Genomic DNA, 22,530 nt, shown 5'->3' on the forward strand with positions numbered 1-22,530 from the left:
TGTTTACTTAGCAATGACATTAGCTGAGCTATTCACCAGTCCTCTGATGCTAGCTTTCCTGTTTGGTGTCCATGCTGTCTTTAGTTGACACAAATGCATGCCATCAGGATTTAGATTTTACCTTATTTTTGCTTTGCTAATTGTCATTTACTTTCTCCATTTTTAGTTTTTCCTTTTGCAAATTCATCCAGTACTGGTATCATTTTTTTTTTCATTTTCCTTAGCAAAACCTGAGTGGGAATAATTACATATTTTCCCCACCTTCTCATTCATTGCCTGTGAACTCATCCTCAGGCACTCGCCTTGAATGTCCCCTTTGTTTTGTGCCTATGGAATTCCTTGCTACTGTAATTTGATTTTATAACTTCTCTATACTTTTGAAAAGTTGCTCTTAAGTTTTTCATATTCCCCTTTCCCCTTCCATCAACTTCAAAATAGTTATTTTGAAAATATTTGTTTCTTCAGATTTTTTTCCCATACCTGTCCACTGAGTCCCATTGTTGATTTGCTCAGATTTTAGAACATAGAACATAGAACGTTACAAGCCTGTCGGCCCTCAACGTTGTGCTGACCTGTGAAAATAATCTGATACCCATCTAACCTACACTGTTCCATTATTATCCATATGTATGTCCAATACGTATTTCAATAACCCTTACCGTTGGGGAGTCTACTGCTGTTGCAGGCAGGTCATTCCATGCCCCTATTACTCTCTGAGTGAAGAAACTACCCCTAATATCTGTCCTAAATCTATCACCTCTCAATTTAAAGCTACGTCCCCTCATGTTAGCCTTCACCATCTGAGGAAAAAGGCTCTTGCTGTCCATACTATCTAACACTCTGATTATTTTATATGTCTCAATTAAGTCACTTCTCAATCTTCTTATCTCCAATGAAGATAGCCTCAGTTCCCTCAGCCTTTCCTCATAAGACCTTCCTTCCATATAAGGCTACATCCTAGTAAATCTCCTCTGAACTCTTTCCAAAGCTTCCACATCCTTCCTATATTTTGGTAACAAAAGCTGTACATGTACGGCCTTACCAGTGCCTTGTACAGCTGAAGCATGACCTCATGGCTCCGAAACTCAATCCCCTACCAATAAATGCCAACAAACCATATGCCTTCTTAACAATCCTATCAACCTGGGTGGTAATGTTCAGGGGTTTATGCACCAGGACACCGATATCTCGCTGTTCATCTACACTGCCTAGAATTTTACCATTAGTCCAGTACTCTGCATTCCTGTTACTTCTTCTGAAGTGAACTACCTCACACGTTTCTGCATTAAACTCCATTTGCCACTTCTCAGCCCAGCTCTACATCTTATCTAGGTCCCTCTGTAACCCACAACATCCATCGGCACTATCCACAGCTCTGCCTAACTTAGTATCATCCACAATTTACTGACCCGCTCTTCCACTGCCACAAACAGATCATTTATAAAAGTGACAAACAACAGTGGCCCCATAACAGACCCTTGTGGCACACCACTGGTAACTGAGCTCCAGGATGAACATTTCTCATCAACCACCACCCTCTGTCTTTTCTCAGCTAACCAATTTCTGATCCAAACTGCTACATCACCTTCAATCCCGAAACTCTGTATTTTGTGCAATAGCCTACTGTGTGGAACTTTAGCAAATGCCTTATTGAAGTCCATATACACCACATCAATCGCTTTACCTTCATCCAGCTGTTTTTCCAGCTTCTCAAAGAACTCAATAAGGTTAGTGAGGCACAACCGACCCTTCACAAAACCGTGTTGACTATTCACAATCAAATTATTCCTTTCCAGATGTCTAGAAATCCTATCTCTTAAAACATTTTCCAACACCTTACCCACAACTGACGTAAGGCTCACTGGCATATAATAACTGACTCCCAACTCCCCTTCTTAAACAAGGGAACAACATTTGCTATCCTCCTGTCTTCTGGCAATACTCATGTCAATAATGATGACATAAAGATCAAAGCCAAAGGCTCTACAATCTCTTAACTGGCTTCCCAGAGGATCCAAGGATAAATCCCATCCGGCCCAGGGGTCTTATCGATTTTCAGACCTTCCAAGATTGTGAAAATCTCTCTTTGTCGACCTCAATCCATCTAATCTTGTAGTCTGTTTCTCCACATTCTCACTAAAATTGCCCTTTTCCAGTGTGAATACTGATGAAAAGTATTCATTAAGCGCTTCCCCACATCCTCAGATGCCACACACAACTTCCCACTACTATCTTTGGTCCTAAACTTACTCTAGTCATTCTTCTATTCCTGATATACCTATAATAGGCCTTAGGGTTTTCCTTGATCCTGTCAACCAACAACTTCTCATGTCTGCTCCTGGCTCATCTTAGCCCTCTGGTTAGATCTTTTGTTTTAGAAAAATATATTTTTCTGAAATGTTGATAAGCCCTGAAATTTCCCTCTTTTCTATCTCTTTAATTTGTTTTTCATTCCCCAAAATTTCCTCTCATTTCGCACTCTTTAGTTTCTTTCTCATTCCCTCGCAATTTGCACTTCACCAGCATTAACTTAATCTATGCTTTATACCATTCTGGATCCTGATCTTCTTAAATTGTGTTAACTATTAGGTATTGCACAAAACTTCACTCCAGTTTCATTACCTATTAGAAGATGCAGCAGCAACTCTGCTCTTGTCTCAATGTTTAAAGCGTTTCAGGAGAAAGAGATATATAGAGTTAAAACCCATTGCCAAATGATCTGTGGGTGTATGGTCCTGGATCATTTTGACTTCAAAGGCTTATTTTAAGAGAGGTTTGTGTTGCCACTTCATTTGTCTTTGTGCATTTTCTTCATTTATCTTAGGCTTCAAAATAGGTATGATGAAATGGAGCTATCAGAGTCATCGTTGTACTCGAATTGGGCAATTTCACATTGATAATGCACCCCACCCCCTAGCTCACTTTCCTCAACCCATTCCAATAAGAAGCTGAACTGGCATTCCATTGGTATAGAAATAATTTTTTTTATGTTCTATAAATATTTTTCATTTATCTTTATTCATTCATAGAATCTGGATGCATTTGACTGAGCCAGCATTTAATGGCCATCCCTAGTTACTCTTGCGAAGGTGGTGGTGAGCTGCCTTCTTGAACAGTTGCAGTCCACAATGTAGGTAGACCCACAATGCCTTCAGGGAGGAATTCTAGGATTTTGACCCAGTGACACTGAAGGAATGGCAATATATTTCCATGTTGAGTAGCTTGGAGGGGAACTTGCAAGACGTTGGTGTTCCAAGTTACCGGCTGCTCTTGTCATTCCAGATGTTAGTGGCTGTGGGTTTGAGCAGGATCCTTGTTAAATTTCTGCAGTGCATTGTTCAGCTAGCACACATTGCTGCTACTTGTTATGATATGGGTTGAACCCTCCTGCTTAATTTAACCCAGCAATACAGAATAGATTTATCCCGTGCAGTAATCTGTGAAAATTTGATAGGCTATGAACTAGTTAAAGTAAAAGTAACAACTTATTTCTTAAAGTATAACAGAGAATAACTAACTAACAACTATTTACAACTCCTTTCTCTAACTTATCTTTTACTTTCCCTTCTATAATACTCGTCCAATAACACCCTATCCACCCCACCCCCCAATTAAGATTTACCAAAATTCAACTTTTCAAAAAACGGCCAGATGTCGAATCTTCTTTTTTGCTTCTTAGGGATTTCTCCTTCACAGGTTACTGATCGATAAATGTACCTTTCAGAGAGCTATTTTTTGGGCAGTCTTTTTACATGCTGGTGGCTTGGCAGTTCTCCTTTCAACTGTTCAATTTTCCCTGGTCTTATACCCCCAAAGCATTGGATTGTGTCATTGGCTTTTCAGATTGTCAATATACTAAATTCAAACTGGATTGGAGTTCAGTATTTTTCAGGGTATAGTCTAAACTGACTGGCCTATTTCGAATCTGTTTTGTCATTTCCAGGCAACCAGCTACCCTAGGTACTGCAGTAGATGGAGCACATGTTATATTGTCTCTTATTGAGAACATTTGGTGCTATCACTGCTTGCTTTTAACTCTCTTAAAGGTACAGTATACTTACATCTTCATAACATCTCCCCCTTTAAGAAAAAAATGAGCCATCATAATGAAAAGATGGCTTCATTTTTTCCTATTTTTTAAACACATTATCCAAATATACAGATAACTTTAATATAAGTTCACATTAACTTCTTCTCATATACCTATATATATATATATTACATTAAATAAATAGAAATCTCACCTAAACTTTATCAGTTTATAATTGCATCTGCAATTATATACTTCCTATCCACACATGTATGATTGTTAAATTAAAAGTCTGTAACATAAGACTCCAATGAAATCGTCTCATATTCTTATCTTTAAAATGTCCTAAGAATGTAAACGGATTGTGATCTGTATACACAACTGTCTCTGACACATTGCTCGTGACATACACATTAAAATGTTGTAAGGTCAGTACCAAACTCAATAGTTCGTTTTTGATTGTGGAGCGTTTCCTCAGATGGATGTTGATCTTCTTCGAAAAGTAACCCACTGGCAGTTCAATCCCATCTTCATCTTCCTGGAGGAGTACAGCTCCAACTACTATGTCACTAGCATCGATGGTGACTTTAAAAGGTTTTGAAAAGTTTGGTGTAGCTAAAACTGGCTTGGTGGTTAATATGGCTTTTAAATGGTCAACTGCCTCCTGGCATGATTCTGTCCACCGAAACTTTGTGCTCTTCTTCAGCAAATTGGTTAACGGAGTCACTACACTGTTGAAGTTTGGAACAAACTTCCATTAGAATCCGTTGAGTCCTCAGAATTGAAGCACCTCTTTCTTTCAGGTTGGTTGTGGAAATTCCTCAATGGCCTTCATCTTTGTGTTCCGTGTGGGTCAACCTTCCATGACTAATGTTATGTCCCAAGAGCGTCACCTCTGCTTTAATGAATTCAGTTTAATTTAAATTCATCACCAGTTTTGCTTCTCCTAGTCCTTCAAAGAGCTCTGCCAACAGTACCATGTGATCTTTCCAGGACTTACTAAAGATCACCAGATCGTCCAAATAGACTGAACAATTTATTAAGATTAGAGTGGTGCTGGAAAAGTACAGCAGGTCAGGCAGCATCCGAGGAGCAGGAAAATTGACATTTCGGTAGGAGCCCTTTATCAGGAAACTGCACAGTTTGTTAATCCATCCACAACTCTGTTCATGAGTCTTGGGAATGTGGTGGGTGCGTTCTTCATTCCAAAGGACATCACTTTAAACTGATATAGCCCATTTGGGGTAACAAATGCAGAAATTTCTTTCGCTGTCTCTGATAAAGATATCTACCAGTAAACATGCAGTAAGTCCAACTTGGTAATGTAACTGGCTTGACCAACTTTCTTGACACAGTCCTCCAATCTGGGAATTGGATTAGAGTCCAATTTTGTAATGGCATTGATGTTCCGATAATCCATGCAGAATCATTGAGTCCTGTTCGGTTTGGGAACTAAGACAATCAGTGAATTCCATTCACTCTGGCTTGGTTCAATGATATCCTCGTCAAGCATGGCCTCCACCTCCACCTGGACTTGTCTGGCTTTAAAAGGATTAAGCTGATAGGGGTGTTGTTTTATCGGAGCAGTATTCCCTATGTCTACTTCATGTACAATAGCATTAGTCTCCCCATCTTCATCTTACATATGTCCTTATAATGCAATAACAAATCTTTCAACTGTGTTCTATGCTCCTGAGACAGATCACTTACTAACCTATCCCACTCCTCAAGGACTTGTTCATTTTTAAATCTATTTGAGGCACCTCAAAATCCACATCATCTGGATTTGATTCCTCACTCTGCGGAGCAGTAACTAACACCTGTTTCTCCAATTCTTTCTCTCTAGCATAATACTGTTTCAACATGTTCACATGACACACTCATACCTTTATTTTAATCTGGCATTTTTACAATTTGATAGGGGGCACTAAACCTGGCTTTGAAGGGATCTCCTATTACTGGTAACAGTACTAAATGTCATCCCCTCAGGAAAACATCAGAGTCTCAGAGCTTTCATCTGCCAGCAGTTTCATTCTACACTGTGCCCTCTTTAGGTGCTGTTTAGCTAACTCACCTACTCAATTTTGTCTCTCGCTCACCTCCGATACATAATCTAAGTGTGAGATATCTGACTTTGATCCTGTCAATTTTTCTTTAGTTAATTTCAAAGGGCCTCTCACTTCATAACCGAATATTAACTCAAACTGAGTTGATTCATTTGGGGCATCACTAAAGCAACAATTCGAATGGGATATATTTATCCCAATCATTCGAGTAGTCCTTCCAGTATGCTTTCAATATGGTCTTCAAGGTCTGATGCCACCTTTCTAAAGGTCCCTGGGATTCAGGATGATGCGCACAGGATTTAAAGTGCTGTATTTCTAAGCTCTCCATAACCTCCTTAAACAGCCTAGCAGTAAAATTTGACCCTTGGACTGACTGAATCTCTCTGGGTAGCCTACATTGTGTGAAGAAAGCTACTAACTTCTCTACTACCCTTTTTGCCTTGATACTCTGTAATGGAATTGCCTCCGGAAATCCGGTAGACACATCCATTATGGTTAACTAGTACTGGTTCCCACATTTAGTTCTCAGGAGGGGACCTACACAATCAATTATAACCAGTGTGAAAGATTCTTCAAATGTGGGAATTGGCAACAAAGATGCTGGTTTTATTGCCACCTGTGGCTTACCTACCATTTGGCATGTATGACAGTACAGCAAAGTTAACCACATCCTTGTGTATTCCAGGCCAATAAATGTTTTTGAACCTTAGCCTGAGAGTTTCGTACACCTTGTGACCTCCTACAGGTAGTTCATGTGCTACCCGTAATACTTCCTGCCTGTATGCTACCGGCAACACAATCTAGTGCACTTTGACACATTTCTCCTCTGTACTAACTTGCTGTGGTCTCCATTTCCGCCTTAAGATTCTATCCTCCAAATAATAACCCTCTGGAATATTCTCTGCCTCCTTTTCAGAGTACACATCCACATACATATTTTTTATTCTCTTGTCTTGCTGTTGCAAGTCTCTTAGCCTTTCAGGACTAAACACTTCTGTCTGACCCTCTGCCTGTTCAGGTTTTTCCTGCACTATTACATCAAACAGAGTATCTGCTAAATGAACTTCAACTCCTTCATCTTTCTCTTTAATTTTTGCATCGTGCTGTGACTCATGATACTGGGATCTGGTTGCCATGCAAACTGGGAAAATATCAGGATACTTCTGTTTTAATTCCTCAGTTTCTTGGTCTTCCTTGGGCTTCTCCACCACAAGGGGTGTCACTCCCACTTGGGTCCTGCCAAATCATTCCCAAGAACAAACTGAATTCCTGGAACTGACATTCTGTTGATCACTCCCATTGTAACTTTTCCAGTCTTGAGTTGGCACTCCAACTTGCTCTTACATAGGGGTACGCTAAATTTCTGCCCATCAATCCCACAAATTACCACAATCTCGGGTAACACATCAGAAAGAGTGCATATTCACTCATCCCTTACTATCAGTAACTGGTTAGATCCTGTATCTCTCAAAATTATAAATCTTTGTCCTTCTGCTCCAGTTCTTTCTGGGTAAACTTTACCCACAGAGGCGAATTCTTTGTAGAGATCAGGTACTAACTCCATACCCAGCCCCTGCCGAAGGCTGTGCACTCTGCTGCAGCTCCTTGGCTCTTCTTGGGGTCACCTCTATTACCTTCACTAAGGCCACTAGCTTTCTTTAATGACCACAATGCCTTTCTTTAATGACCAGCACTGTGACTTTGCATGTCCCACTTTACCACAGTGAAAGCACCTGAGGCCTTTCATCTCCTTTCCACTCTCTTGGGCTTTTTTATCCTGTAGTACGTTCTTACCAGTGCTCTGTATTCTTGGTTTTGTCTTGTAGGACCTCTCCTTCTCCCAACTTCTATCCCTCACAGGACGAAATTCTGGCCGGAACCTTGCCTTATGCACCAACATGTACTCATCTGCTAATTCTGCTGCTCTTCTCACTTCCTGAACTCTCTGTTCCTCCACGTGAATTCTTGCCATCTCTAGAAGTGAGTTTTTAAACTCCTCCAGCAGAATAATCTCTCTTAGAGCCTCAAGGTCTTATCTATTTTCAATAGATCGATCAGTAACCTGTGAAACAGAAATCCTTAAGAAGAAGAAATGAAGATTCAACATCTGGCCGATTATTTGAGAATTTGAATTTTGGTAAATCTTAATCGGGGGTGGGTGCTAGTGGGGTTTATTGGCCTAGTATTATAGAAGGGAAAGTCAAAGATAGGTGAGAGAAAGGAGTTGTAAATAGTTGTTCATTAATTATTCGCTGTTATACTTTAAGAAACAAAGTTGACTATGTTTAATTCTTTCGAACTCAACATAAGTCTGGCCTGGTTCCTTCTTTGTGTTTTCGAACTGCTGTCTATATGCTTCTGGTAAAAACAATGACTGCAGATGCTGAAAATCAAATACTGGATTAGTGGTGCTGGAAGAGCACAGCAGTTCAGGCAGCATCCCACTGCAACTCCCAGGTCATTTCCTCTGCTCTGCTCTATGCTACTCTCTCCCCACCCCCACCCTCCTCTAGCTTATCTCTCCATGCTTCAGGCTCACTGCCTTTTTTCCTGATGAAGGGCTTTTGCCCGAAATGAAAGATTTCGCTGCTCGTTGGATGCTGCCTGAACTGCTGTGCTCTTCCAGCACCACTAATCCAATATATGCTTCTGGTACCAATTCATTAGCACTTAAAATAGCCTGTTTAACCTCTTCATAATCTCTTGACCCCCTCATCTGACAGTACGGCAAATACCTCATTATTCTGCCGACCAGTTTAGTCTGAACTAGCATTACTCATAAATCCTCAGACAACTTTATCTGCTTCGCCAATTTTTCAAATGAAATAAAGAAGGCTTCAACATCTTTCTCATCAAAATGTGGCAGTGTTTTGAAATACTTACATATATCACTACCTTCTCTTTTAGTCTCCATCCTGTCAACTTGACCTTGCTGACTAAGTTGCAACTTCTCAAGTTCAAGTTCTCTCTCTTTTTGCTCAGCTAAGAACCTTCTCTCTCTTTTTCCTTTCTCTCCCTCTCTTCTTCTCTTTCTTCTCTCTCTCTTTCCCTTTCTCTCTTCATTTCTTTGTCTTGTAACTCCATTTTCCTCAATTGTAATTTAAGTTTTTCTACCTCTACTGCACTTGTCTGTTTCTCTGACACACCTAAGTGTTTGAGTAATTCCCTGACAATTTCAGCTTTACTTATGTCCTTGGTTAAATGCAAATCTAACTTATTTGCTGATGCTAAAAGTATGGCCTTTTTCTTTCCTTTTGAACTTTCTTGGCAAATTTGAGAATCATCTTCAAATCCCAGAACCTCTTTAGTAATTGTAAGAGCCATTTCTCTCCCTTTTAATTTACTCAACCTCAAGGAACCAAAATTAAACAAATTGTCTCACCTAGGTTTTATTTAAAGATCTAGGACACTAACCTGAAAGTGTTTAAATCTGCTGGGAATTTTTGTGCCCCCAAATCTATTGAAATCTATCTAAAGCAGAGCCCCCAAGCTATTGCAACATGGGTTAAATCCTCCTGCTTAATTTAACCCAGCAACACAGAATAGATTTATCCTGTGCGGTAATCTGTGAAAATTTGAGAGGGCAAATACTAGTCAAAGTAACAACTTTATTTCTTAAAATATAACAGAGTAATTAACTAATAACTATTTACAACTCCTTTCTCCCACCTATCTTTTACTTGCCCTTCTATAAAACTAGTCCAATAAGCCCCATCAGCCCCCACCCCCGAATAAAATTAACCAAAATTCAACTTTTCAAAAAAAACGGCTGGATGTCGAATCTTCTTTTATTCTTCTTAGGGGTTTCTCCTTCACAGGTTACTGATCGATAAAGGTACCTTTCAGAGAGCTATTTTCTGGCAGTCTTTTTACATGCTGGTGATTGGCAGTTATCTTCTCAACTATTCAATTTTCCCTGGTCTTATACCCGCAAAGCATCGGATTGTGTCATGGCTTTTCAGATTGTCAATATACTCAATTCAAACTGGATTGGAGTTTAGTATCTTTGGGGGTATAATTTAAACTGATTGGCCTAATTTGAATCTGTTTTTTCATTTCCAGGCAACCAGCTACCCTAGGTACCACAATAGCTGGAGCACATGTTACATTGTGGCTTATTGAGAACACTTGGTGCTGGTGCTGTCACTAATAGCGTTTTTTACAGTATACTCACATCTTCATAACATACTTGTTCAAGACTCCTTCCATTCTGTCGTATGAAATGTGAAAATGTTCCAGATCTTACAAATGTTACAGATGTAAACCCAGCTGAAACCCTCTCGATGGCGCTGTTGTCCTTTGGACTAACCTGAACCCTCAGTGGTTAATAAAAGGCAACTTGTGTGCGCCAGGCAGCAATGTGGGTGGTACGTTTCCCTGAATACTATATCCCAAATGTTGCAATACTTCTCTACCGCTTGACGTAGAAACAATTATCACTTCGAAGCATGGAACATTTCATCTGTCCAATATACGGCAAATTCCTTTAGCAATGAGCATTTGTAATTACACTATAAATTACACCCATGCAAACACGATCATAATAGTGGCTGCTGCTTTCGGAAAGAGTTTGAAACCTTTATAAAATTTATAATCCCCATTTTACGCCCTGGGCTCCTATTATTGGTTAATGCCACTGGTGTTTGGGCCTGTTCATACACAGGCTGACAGTTCGTATATGAATACCCGAGACGCGCATACAATATCTTCCAAAACTTCTATTCCTGTAGAATGAATAATGATAGAGTTGGCCCTATTTTAAACTCTCTAGACCAAACTACGCAGAATTTTAAAGAAAACAGCCAAGAGATTTTAAAAAGGTGGGCGCCCATGCACGATTTTGATTAGAGTCTCGCGTCTGTTATAGCTGCGCTTGAACGCGGGGTTAGGGAGGGGGTTGGGTTTCTAATACAGGTCGCCCACACCGAGAGAGACATCAGGTCGCATTTCCTTTCATACTCGAAGAAATGTTGGAGAAACAGAAAAGCTACTACTTAAGGAATCAAATTTCACAAACCACAGTTATACTGACGCTGGCCTCCACGTTACAAGACTCTGCAATTCAGAGCAGCGAGGCGAGAGTGTGTGTAAATATACACTGACATGCCAATACTTAAATCTTCCAGAGAACTGAGATCAGTAACGGCTGTTGCTGTGACCCTCCGAGATATGTACATGTTAATAGCTGGACCCTGAGCTCTCAGGACGCCCTGGGGTTGTCCAGGGTCTGGGAAATTAACGTCCGACAGGTTCAAAATCCCTCGTAACAGAAGACACCAACAATCTTTTTTTTAAAAAAAAGCCACAGTGAAATAGGGCAGTTAAGACATACAATTCGCTCCTTAGCAGTGTCAAGCACAAGCCTGGACAGTACAGCAATGCTCTCAGCGCTGAGTCATCAGCCAATCTTCAAGTTGCATTTGACATTAGTGAGGTAGAACGGCGACCTGTGGCTGATCTGTCAATACTCAGAGCATCCGATTAACGCCTGGGTAAACAGACGCTTGAAACCACTGCCATAGCTTTTGCATCCGTTCTCCAGAAAGAGTGCAGAGTTGTCTTGTTGGTTGGCTGCTAATGTGCTAACACTGGACATTTTTATCCAAACTCTATTACTTTTTAATTCGTTTAAAAATTGCAATCACCCCTCCCGCGACCGGGAGATTATACTGAGGCCGTTGGTACGTGAGAAACAGATTTTGATGAAATGATAAACTCGAAGTGGCTCACTCATTTCGATAGACTCATCCAATACTAGCCGGGCGGTTGATACGATGCCTCACGGTGAAAATTATATGACTGATTTCCATCAGAATGTTATAGAAGTACCCTGAACGTGCAGATTCAGAGATGTTATCCGGTTCCTATCCCGTTATCACAGAGTAACAAATCATGTTTCATATGATTCTGGATGCACCTTTAATGATTAGTTAATGGGGTCAAAGGTGCAATGATTTTCTTGGTCTAAATGTTATTCCTACTTTATTGGGCACGTCTGAAGGAGCCTTTTTCTGTAGGCACTTTGTTATTCACCCCCTCCCCATTAGTGCCCTACTGGTTTTTAAACATCTTTCTTAAACTGTTTCCTCGGGTTCCCTCAGATTTAACTTCACACTATTATGGCTTTGCTTTTGTTTTTTAAAATGCCATTAGTCTGACTGGGATCCTCAGAATGCACTCGCTCTCTCACTGTTACCAACCACCACTTTAAAATGTAACATTCACTAAAGCCGGGGGTCAGGACGGGGAACCGGACGATTTGCTGCTAGCTGGGTGCATCTTAAGACTGCTTGCCTCAGCTTAATCGTGATTTACTCCGATTATTGCTGTGTGTGCGGTTTTGTTCCAGGGTGATTGGGGAGCTGTCAGTCTCAAATAGCGTCGTGCGAACCTACCATCAGACTTTGTTTCCTACATGACAGCGGCGGTGAGGGGTTTGTTTGAGTTGCAAAGTCGGTGAAAACGGTGCGAATACACGCCGGTTCGCTGGTATTTTACATGTTCAGTTTGTAACAAACAATCTCCACTTCATCTTGACCTTGAAACGAACTATCCTCAGGTGGGTCCTTGCCGCCTGTTTTATTGTCCACCCCCTACCCCAATGTTATCACAATGGAGTAATTTACTAGGCCGTTTGACAGTTGCCGGTTAAGGAGGGAGACATTTGTGAATCAGTTGTGTCTTTAGTATAACTATGTTTTTAGGCTAATTGTACGGCTCCAGTGTCATTTGTTTTTCTTATAGAGGATTTTGTTTAACCAAGAGATTTAGAGTCTCCTCAGTATATATAAAAAAAAACCTGGAGATTTAGTTTGGGGCACTTGACCCTGCGCTGGCTGGTGCTCCAGTTAGTGTGTTCCTCCCGGAACTGAGGAGGAAAAAAATGACTTTGTTTCATAGGTTACTTTTTAGACATGTTGGCTTGGAATTATCCGCTAAATAAGCACACGCTGCCCTTTACACACCGGTTACAATTCAGCCCTACTAATCATCAAATCTGTCACTTCCTCAGCTGACATGAAATGATAGATGATCCAGAATATATCATCCATTAAGGAAATCCGGCTAATGTACTGTTCGCAATGTACCATATTCATAAGATCTCCCACTACATGTAAATCAATGGTCGGTAGGTTTCCTACACTAGTGCAGAATACATAAGTCATTACCTATTGACTGAGGGCTACACTATTAAATGGGTGAAGGTCAGAAAAGGTGCAGGTTAACCAATAAATCAGAACAGCACAAAAGAATGCCGGAGTGAGTTGATAAGGGAGGACAGAGTGCATCTCAAATCCACAGTCTGAAATGAACCAAGAACGACATCATGAAGAAGAGGAGCTATCTATTATACAGTTAACACAAGACAACCTCAATCGTGTGAACCCATTATGTTTTCTCCATTTTAAATTTCAACATTACTGTATCTGAGAGGGATTCCCAGTCATCTGCTGCCAATCAAAATGTTGCTGAAGCGATTGTTTGTACTGCCGTTTCTTAACAAGATGGCACGAGTGGTAGTGACAACAACCATGAAGCAGCGCCTGGATCTAAATCCCCTTGCGTGTATTACCAGGGCACTGAGCGAGCGCTGTCTGTGCCCTGCTCAGGGAGAGTACACCGTCCTCGTGAACCGCTTCCATGTGCAGCAGACAGACGTTTCATGAAAAGACCCAGGAATGTAAACTGAATGGTAGGACTTCGCCAAGAAAAGGAAGTTAAAATAATTATAAATCTTCTCAGAATTGACCACCTCATGGGTCAAGGCCATTAGCAAAACTGACCGTCAGCAAATTACCGTCTTAGGAGGGAGCAGCAGTGTTTATGTGAATGGGATGGGTATAGAACTGAGTACAAGGAGTCCATGCAAAACTGATCAAAACTGGCAATTTAGATCCACGTTACACTTGTTAAATGTACAAACCAACTTCAATCGTTTAGGGTGTTTTGTACGATCGATAGCGAACCCTCATTCCAATGTAGGTTCAGAATAGTCTCGTGTAGAGGTTTTAAAAAATAAAACGAAAGGGAATAATTTAACATTCAAATCTGGTTTGGACATGGTTTTCGAATTTTCATGTCATCCAAGACTCCCGGGGAAAATGACAATGAACGCAGGTTTTTAATTTTTCCTCTTTTTCAAAGGAGTTATTGGCGAGAATGCAATTGCAACCCTGTGAAGTTCAATTTCTCTTACAGTAAATGTGCAACTGTTGACATCTTACAGAAAAAGGAAATCGACTGGCTGAAGGCCTCAAGTTGCGAAAAAAAGACCATGCATTTTAATCAACGGCATTAATTTTCTCCTGAACTCTATTTACAACGCAGAGGGATAAGGAAGAGGTTTAAAACGCAGAGGTTCCGTAATGCCGGGTCACGCACACGGTGGCTGCTGTCAGATAGAAAGGAAATAAGTTTAAAGAGAAGCTGTCTGAAAAAAAATCGAGACTCTTCTCCCTACCCCAAACACTCTTCACTTTTTGACCACCTGATCTGAACAGGGTTATTTGGAGGAACACACAAGGAGCACCCCCCCCCCCCCCGCCCCCCCCAGTAAGAAATGCCCTGGTTTAAAGTTCAAAACAAGCACTTTGCAAACACATCGTGGTGCCTCATGAGTCTATTGCTGAGAGTGATGGGTCATCGTTAAAGTGGCGGCGGTGTGGTGGGGGAGGGGGTGGGGAAGGGGGTGGAGGTGAACTGGCCTGCAGAATGCTTCCTGATAACGAGCAGCTCAGACTGGGTGAGGATGGGAGTGGAAGGGCGGAGGATCTGCCGGTCTCCCGGCCTCCTCCTGTTGAAGAGGACACCTATCTGCTGCTAAATTTATCCGGAGCAGGACCCTTTCTGCTGCGGAGGTGTGTGTGTGAGGGAGGGGTGTGGCGGGGAAGGGGTGGGGGGGAGATTTGCCATAAGCCTCGTCTTGGTCTCTGAAGCACCTCCTGATCATGTTCTAGGATCCCTCTGAGCAACTGTGCTGTCTCTGGAGTTTTTGAGTTTGTAATTTAAACCTGTGAATTTAACCTGAGTACCATAATCACTGACAAAGGTGTAGAATCAGTGGTTCTCAAGCTTAAAAATTTGCTTTTAGCTTCTTGCCGCTCAGTGATTAAGAGTCGTGCACATTTAACTCCAGGACTGTAAACCTTACAGTTCACTCGCTGTTTCCAAAATGGGTTAATTCCAGCTGTTCGTGATGGTGCAACGCATTCATCTTTGAACTGAAATTGAATCAGAATCCTTCAGATGATCGAACTCAGTTCTAGCGAGTTGAAAGTGCAATCTCGGTAATTGGACGCTTACACACAAGACACTCGCTGATGACCTTAGCACTGTTTGACACCGAGCGGCCATTTCCGCTCTGTGCAAAAATGTCTACTAAAAATCTGTCAACCGCGCTAACCGATAGTTCGATTAGATAACATAGAATTCAACGCTGAATTAATGTTACAGCTCTGGTCAATGTGACTTAAAGGTGCCCCTTTTACAATGTAGATGTTTTACAATACTAAAACACGTCGATCAACAGCAGTCGCTTTGAATACCCCATTAAGATGTATAACAGCCTAATCCCGAAACAGGGTCTCCCGACTTTGAACATATTTCGTCCACTGTGCTGAGATAACTGCTAAAAAAAACTATAATAAACAACACTCCGAATTATATTTTTATTGAACTTAGTTTTTACATCAAAACATTTTGGCAAAAAGACATAAAGTATACATTTTTCAAGTGCAATTATATTCAAATGTATTTATTTATAAAAAGCATTATGTGCGTGTATACATACATGTGTCTTATTATAGTTTATGGTAAAAATCCGTGTTATCCTCGGAAAAAAATATTTCGAATCAGTGTCTAATACTGACATGGTATCAAGTCTGACCTTTGGATTTCAAAATTTATACATAAATACAGTACGCTAATGTTCATACTACACATCCTGCTCTTTAATACTGATATAGGAACTGAATGTTGTTAAAATAACAAGACATCTGACACACGCGCCACCTTTTTCTTCATAGCTAAAGGGCAGACTCAACGGGACAGTTCGTCTTCCTTGTTTTGACCAAAAAAACTCAACAAAGGAGACAATTTGCTTCTTTTTTTAAAAAACAAAAGTCGGCAACAGGGTTGCAGATGTGCAAGTAGTGAGGTATCTCCCATTGTCCCCCCTGTTTTTCTTCTCGAAAGACATTGCTCGGGCTCAATCTCCACGGTGCCGAGTTCTGTCTTGGTTTTATTTATATGAATCAGAATAACCAAAAATGATCAGGGATAGGCACAGACGAGACTTGGTTTAAGGTGGGCGCAGATTTTCACATGACACAAGGCTTGATGTCCTGACACACGCCCTGATGGTGATGGTGATAATATGATCCGCCGGCCGAGGGGTGAAAAGATGAGATCCCGTTGAAATTGAGCACAAAATCCTTTCTGTCACACACTGGCGAGGAATGAGTCTGATAGCGAGGTAGCCCCACTGAAACGACAAGGAGCGAATATTATTTTTTTGTGTGTAAAGGCTAACCGTTTTACACAGGGCTCCCTACTGTTTACATCTCAATCAGTATCAGTTGAGTGGTCAATGCATGTTCGGCCTTGGATCAGTTTCCCTCTCAATCATGTCTGTGTTAATTGCGTATCTGCGTCGTTAAAATTTAGCACTGGCTTAAGAATCAAAAATGAAATTTTCGGGGAGAGACATACTGTTTCTGCGGGACACATTGAACCGCTGTTTAAAGGGGAATCCATAACTTTCCAGATGCTAACTCCAAATGTGTGTGTTTGCGGACTCGGTCGAGTTAAGTACACACAAATTAAGAGCGTCCCTCTCCAACTTAACAACAAAAAGACAAAACCTTCCCTTGTTTGGGAACATTCAAGTGCCAAGTGCAGAATGGCAAGTTTCCTATTTGAGTTTACACTTGTGAGAATCATTAACCATTCATTTCCATGACTATTACGGACGCTAACACCTGGTTTCAATTCACAGAATGGTAAAGCCTAAATTGGGGCAAAAAAAATCTCAAAATTACCCTGATAAGATGAACTTTGATTTGCTATTTCGACCTATCCCCAGCAATCCGAATGAACGCTTTACTTAAAAGAGTGAAAAAAAAAGTTTCGAGTGCCCGTTTGAGAGACTTCTATTTGGTATGATTTATGTTTTGTTTACAATCTGATTGGAACTAATTGCTTTTTTGTGTGTGTGTGTGCGCGGCTGGCTGTAACGGAACGTGCGCTGAAGCTAAAACACCGGAGACCAGATATATCACCAGAGGAATCCAACAGTCACGCCGATGACAGACAACTGTCAGCCGGACTTGAAAACATTGCGCGAGTCTCCTGAGTTCAACTCCACAGCCCCAACAAGTTATAAAATCGTACCAAGCATTGACAATTTCTATATATATATATAATATATATATATATCTACCAGATGTGTATAATTTCTCAGCCAGCAGGTATGTCATCAACTGGCAAATGAACCGAAAGCCAGCTATTTCCTGTTTTAGGGCCCGATATTTGGCTTCAAGATGGTACCTTGTTTTCCCGACATCTTAACCATATAATTCAGACTGTCATTTCGTAATCACACGCCAGTGATGCTTTCCATACCACAGGCTGTTCCAAAGTCTTGATGTCCAGTATTTCATTCTGAGAATAGCTTTCAACACTAACCACAATACTTTGGCGTCCATCAGTTTGGAAATGTGTTAAAACTAGGGACACATACACGCAGCTATTTGACTTGATGTGAACTTCCGCCAGTAACGTTGGACCCTCAGTTCCCCAAACCCCGGGCTTACTATAAGGTGTTGCTTGTGCCTTTCAATTGCCTCGACTGCTGCTTCTCTCTTCTAGCAGTTTTCATCTTAATTATCCAATGCATTGCGAAATCAAAGGGTTAAAAAAAAACAAAGCGTGACTTTTTAAGGTTCTGCGCTGAGAAAGTACGGGGTAGATACAGATGCCTTTGTATTGGCAGTTGACGAACCAGCGGTTCCCAGAACGTTTAACAACATCAGCTCTCATCTGGGTTAAGTCAAGCTAAAATCCTCTTCAGTGTGGTCCGGCCGCGACTGTCTTTGTTTAGTTAACCTTCCCGACCCACATTTTCAGTGACTGTTTGGAAACTTACAGCCTCGAGTCTCCACGGTTCCTATAGATCTTATAGACTCTGGCTTTCTCTCTCTCTCTCTCTATTTCACAATTTCAGCAAAATTGGGCGGGGGGTGGGGGGGCGAAAAACCAGATGATACTTGCGAACCTTTGACAGGGGAACCTTTATAAAACCCGTTTAAATCACATTAACACAAAGTGCAGTTAAATGAAACAGCTGCACACTATCTTCAGATATACCAGTGTAGACAATCTATCCTGTACTGAAGCAATCATTCTGTCAACATAGATAGTTTTAAATTACAAGCCAATAAACTGTCAATTTTCTAAAAGCACATTCGCCCACCCCGCGCTTTATTTGTGATGAGGTAGTCAAATATATTTCAAATTCTGTTTTAAAAATCGCTGAGGTTGCATCTAATCAGGATTTTTAAATGGTACGAGTGTAGAGAGGATTGATTAAGGATTCCTTAACCTATTCTTAGAAGGAGGTATAAGATTCCATCTTATTATTTTAATGACATTTTATCAGTTTACCAGTATCAGTCACTGTTAAACTGACTTCAACAGTCTTCAAACTTCAAAAAGCTATTCTAAAGTTACAATTAGGACCATGAATCCCTCCTTCAACTCACGCCGTTTTACTACCCTTCGTCAGCCTATCTTTCAGTGGGAAACCTCTTCCATGAACAGCATTGTACTTTAACCGCTTGTTCTAGGCTGCTATATTTACAATAAGTTTCTCGCAATTAAGAAAAAAGAACTTAGAGAAATAAATTGTGAGCGCTTGGGCTCCGTCGGTCTAAAGCTAAAGTCGCCATTTCAAAATCCAAGCTTATTTTAATTCGCTTCGCTTTAGAAGCGCTCAAGTACTCTATTCTATTTGAGGAAATAAACGTTACATAAACAAATCAGTGAACAGAAAAACTAGCCAAACTCTGGTGCCTGCCAACGAATCTGTTGCGTGACACACTGAATACACGAACAAAAATATAGCCGGCGCCTTATAAAAATGTAGAGCGAGATTCCTCAGCAATGGTACCTGCAATTTCTGCGGGGTCCCTTGTGTTTTGGTGAAGGTATGTCTGTTCCAGCGAGTAGGATGACATAGTAGAGTGGAGGCTGGAGGGGACAGAGTTGATATGGCTCAGACTTTGCTGTTTAATGTACGGCGATGTGGCGGACGATGACCAAGGGGCAGTTGAGGACGAATATGGAGAATGGCACTCCAGGGCACTGGCCACCACAGGGGAAGAGGGGACAGGGCTACTACTGCTGTCGGCACCGTACTCGCCGCCTGAAGACACGGGGCAGCTGGCCATGTAAGTGGAGCCGGGGTTGGGGGACATATGGGGGACATGGTGCCCGCTGCTGAGTCCATCGTAGCTCCCTGACAGTGAGTTACTCATCATGCTGAGGCTGCTCTCCAGGTTATAGCTGTTGGCATGGCAGGCGAGGGAAGCGGCGGGCGCCTGGAAGTCGAAGGGTTGGGGGATGATCGAGGGGCCGAAGCCCAGGCCATTCATCATTCTGTACATGGGCTTGAGCGTCTGGCACTTCCTGCGGAACCCTCGGGGTCTCCGACGAAAAGACCCCTCCTCAAACATGAATTCACTGGCCGGGTCTATAGTCCAATAGTGACCCTTGCCGGGTCTGCCCAGACCCTTGGGCAGTTTGATGAAGCACTCGTTCAAGGACAGGTTGTGCCGCACCGAGTTCTTCCAGCCCTGATAGGAGCCCCGGAAGAAGGGGAAGCGGGTCTGCAGGAACTGGTAGATCTCGCTCAGCGTCAGCCGCTTGGTTGGCGAACTCTGAATAGCCATCACGATCAGGGCGATGTAGGAATAAGGCGGCTTCTCGGGCCGCCTCAAGCCTCCGCTGCTCTTCTTGGCTTTGCCCAGGCTCGAGGGCTCCATGGCCGGCGAGTGCTGGCCGATCAAGGCCGACTTGAGCACTCCGGGAACCGGGCTCGACCGGATGCGCGCTGGAGGTTCCAGATGTTGCTGTGGGCTCTCGCTCGCCATCTCCTACTGAAGTCGAACTCTGTGTGAAATGTGGAGAGAAAGGTGCTGGGGGGGGGGGTCAGCCTGGAAAAGTGGAAGGATGGGGGGGGGTGGGGGGGAATGAAGAAGACAAACGTTGTGTGTTTTTTTAAACTCTCGCTCTCTCTCGAATAATGATCCCTGTAGACGCTACGCCCTATTTAGCTTCACTGGAGCACGGGACATTTACCCGACTGGAAAACACAGGAGTCTTGTTCAATCGACTTTAGGCAGTTGCTCCGTTTGCTGGGAGCGTCGCTCCTCTGTCCCGAGCCGAGTGCAGAAGCTCAGCGGCTGAGTGTCAGACTGGTGGTCTGCCCGCATTCTCCGCACAGGCCTCTCCTTCTAGGGAAGGCGACTTCTCTGCATCTGGCGACGCCCGGCCTGTCTTCCCCCCCTCTAGGAAATCGTGTTTTTTTTTAAAGAAAGAAAAAAAGTTGCCTAGGATTCCTGGCAGCAGTTCAGTGGCTCCGAGATCGCTGCTCCATCCTCCACCTGGTGGCTATCCCAACGCAGAGCCCTTTAAGAGGAAGCACCGAGAGGTCGCTCTCTCTCTCGCTCTCTCTCTTCACCCCCCCCCCCCTCCCCTCCCCCCCACGCTTCCCGCACTGACTGACGGAGCCAAAAAAAACGTGGCGACCTATCAGCTAATAAACTCCCGAACCCTTCACTCTCCTCCCTTCAAGGGTGAAACCTTAATTCGAGCTCCCTCCAATTAATTTTTTTTTAAAAAAACCTACAACCATCCCGGACTGAAGTATAAAATAAAATGATGTAACCAGGTTTTCGCCTTTCGATCCAAACGATTCCTTCATTAATCAAAGTTAAAAGTCGCACAACATCAGGTTATAGTCTAACAGGTTTATTTGGAAGCACTAGGTTTCGGGGCGCTGCCTCTTCAAGGGTCTCGAAAGCTAGTGCTTCTAAATAAATCTGTTGGACTGTAAACTGGTGTTGTGTGATTTTTAACTTTACCCACCCCCGTCCAACATCGGCACCTCCAATTCATTCATCAATCTCATTTATCAGGGGTGCCACATGTCAGCGAGACAGAAGGAGAGGAAAGAAAACCCACATTACTTTTGTTTTAACCGGCTGTACGTGCAAGTTTACGAAAAAAATCTCCAAAATCCTGTTTGAAGCATTGCAGAATACTTTTTACTTTTGTCTGCCTGCACCATGCAGCTACATTAGAATCACTGACAGCGTGAGGATACATTCCCTGTCCACCACCACCACCACCCCCCCCTCCCAGGTTTGACTTATTTAATCGCATTTAACATCAATTCTGCCCCACACCATTTATCCTGCTGACGGCCCGAAGTCAGTGCTGTGGTGCCGAGCTTCGCTGGAATTTTTGCACTTTTAACACTGAAATTTAATTCTGCAACATCCCTAATAAAACACATCAAGAGAGGTTTGTTCAGTCCCTCGAACTTGCATTCCAGATCATGGGTGATCACCTCTCTACAAGTTGAATTCTGGCCTAGTCCTCTATTCCTTGATGTGATTAGTAACTCGAAATCTCTACCCATCTTTGTCTTCAACTGCAGCTTCCCCAGCCTTCGGGTTAGACAATTCCGAAGGTTCTGAGTGAAGACGTCCCTCCTCATCTCAGTCCTAAATAGCTCGCCTTTCATGTTGAAACTGATTTCCCTAATTCTGGACCTATAGCCAGGGAAAACGTCGACTTTAACCCTTTAAGAATTGCGTAAATTCGGCATATACTTTGACTGAGTAAATTTTAAAGGAAATAACATAAAAGATTGGTATTTCAGTCATTCCCCTCTAAAAATACTCATATTGCACTATGGTTTGGGTTTGCAGTTGCTCTTGAAGAGCTGGTTTGGAGAAGCTAATGAGAGAAAAAGAGAGACAGAATGGGTGAATTTGTGTTAGATGAGTCCTGCATGTCAGGATATTTTTCTGGGTAACTAGCATTTGATAAGCAATACTGTGCACGTTTCACTGATTCTTGACTTCATCCTCAGATACGTACATATTGTAGCCATCGAACAGATTGACAAAGCAACCACCGAGGCACACACCACCTACATACTGGCACACACCACCTACATACTGGCACACGCCACCTACATATTGGCACAAAGTAACTACATACTGCCACATTTACAAATGTACTCCCGAACGATGCTAACTCACAACATACATTCAAAGTCACCGGCACATTATTTATATACACACAAAGCCACACAATCTGCGCTCTCTTCAATGGCATTTGGAATCACGTCGAAAATTTTATCTC

General features: G+C 42.2%; 1 protein-coding gene across 1 annotated transcript; it reads right to left on the reverse strand.

Moving 5' to 3' along the window:
- Nucleotides 1-15,800: 15,800 nt before the first annotated feature.
- LOC140464916 (forkhead box protein F2-like) lies at nt 15,801-20,784 on the reverse strand. The gene is made up of 2 exons (XM_072560526.1): nt 19,265-20,784; nt 15,801-16,579 (listed from the first exon to the last, which is right to left on the reverse strand). Exons 1-2 carry the CDS (start codon nt 20,244-20,246, stop codon nt 16,416-16,418), a joined length of 1,146 nt encoding a protein of 381 aa, XP_072416627.1. The 5' UTR covers nt 20,247-20,784; the 3' UTR covers nt 15,801-16,415.
- Nucleotides 20,785-22,530: the final 1,746 nt, after the last annotated feature.

The sequence above is a fragment of the Chiloscyllium punctatum genome, chromosome 41 (assembly GCF_047496795.1).
Source record: "Chiloscyllium punctatum isolate Juve2018m chromosome 41, sChiPun1.3, whole genome shotgun sequence".
NCBI classification, from domain to species: domain Eukaryota; kingdom Metazoa; phylum Chordata; class Chondrichthyes; order Orectolobiformes; family Hemiscylliidae; genus Chiloscyllium; species Chiloscyllium punctatum.

What these genes read in the sequence shown, in the direction of transcription:
- LOC140464916 (XM_072560526.1), bottom strand. Translation starts at nt 20,246, where the DNA reads ATGGCGAGCGAGAGCCCACAGCAACATCTGGAACCTCCAGCGCGCATC. An exon ending in GGACCCCGCAGAAATTGCAG is followed by an intron (nt 16,580 to 19,264) that starts GTACCATTGCTG and finishes TTGTCGTTTCAG; the next exon opens with TGGGGCTACCTCGCTATCAG.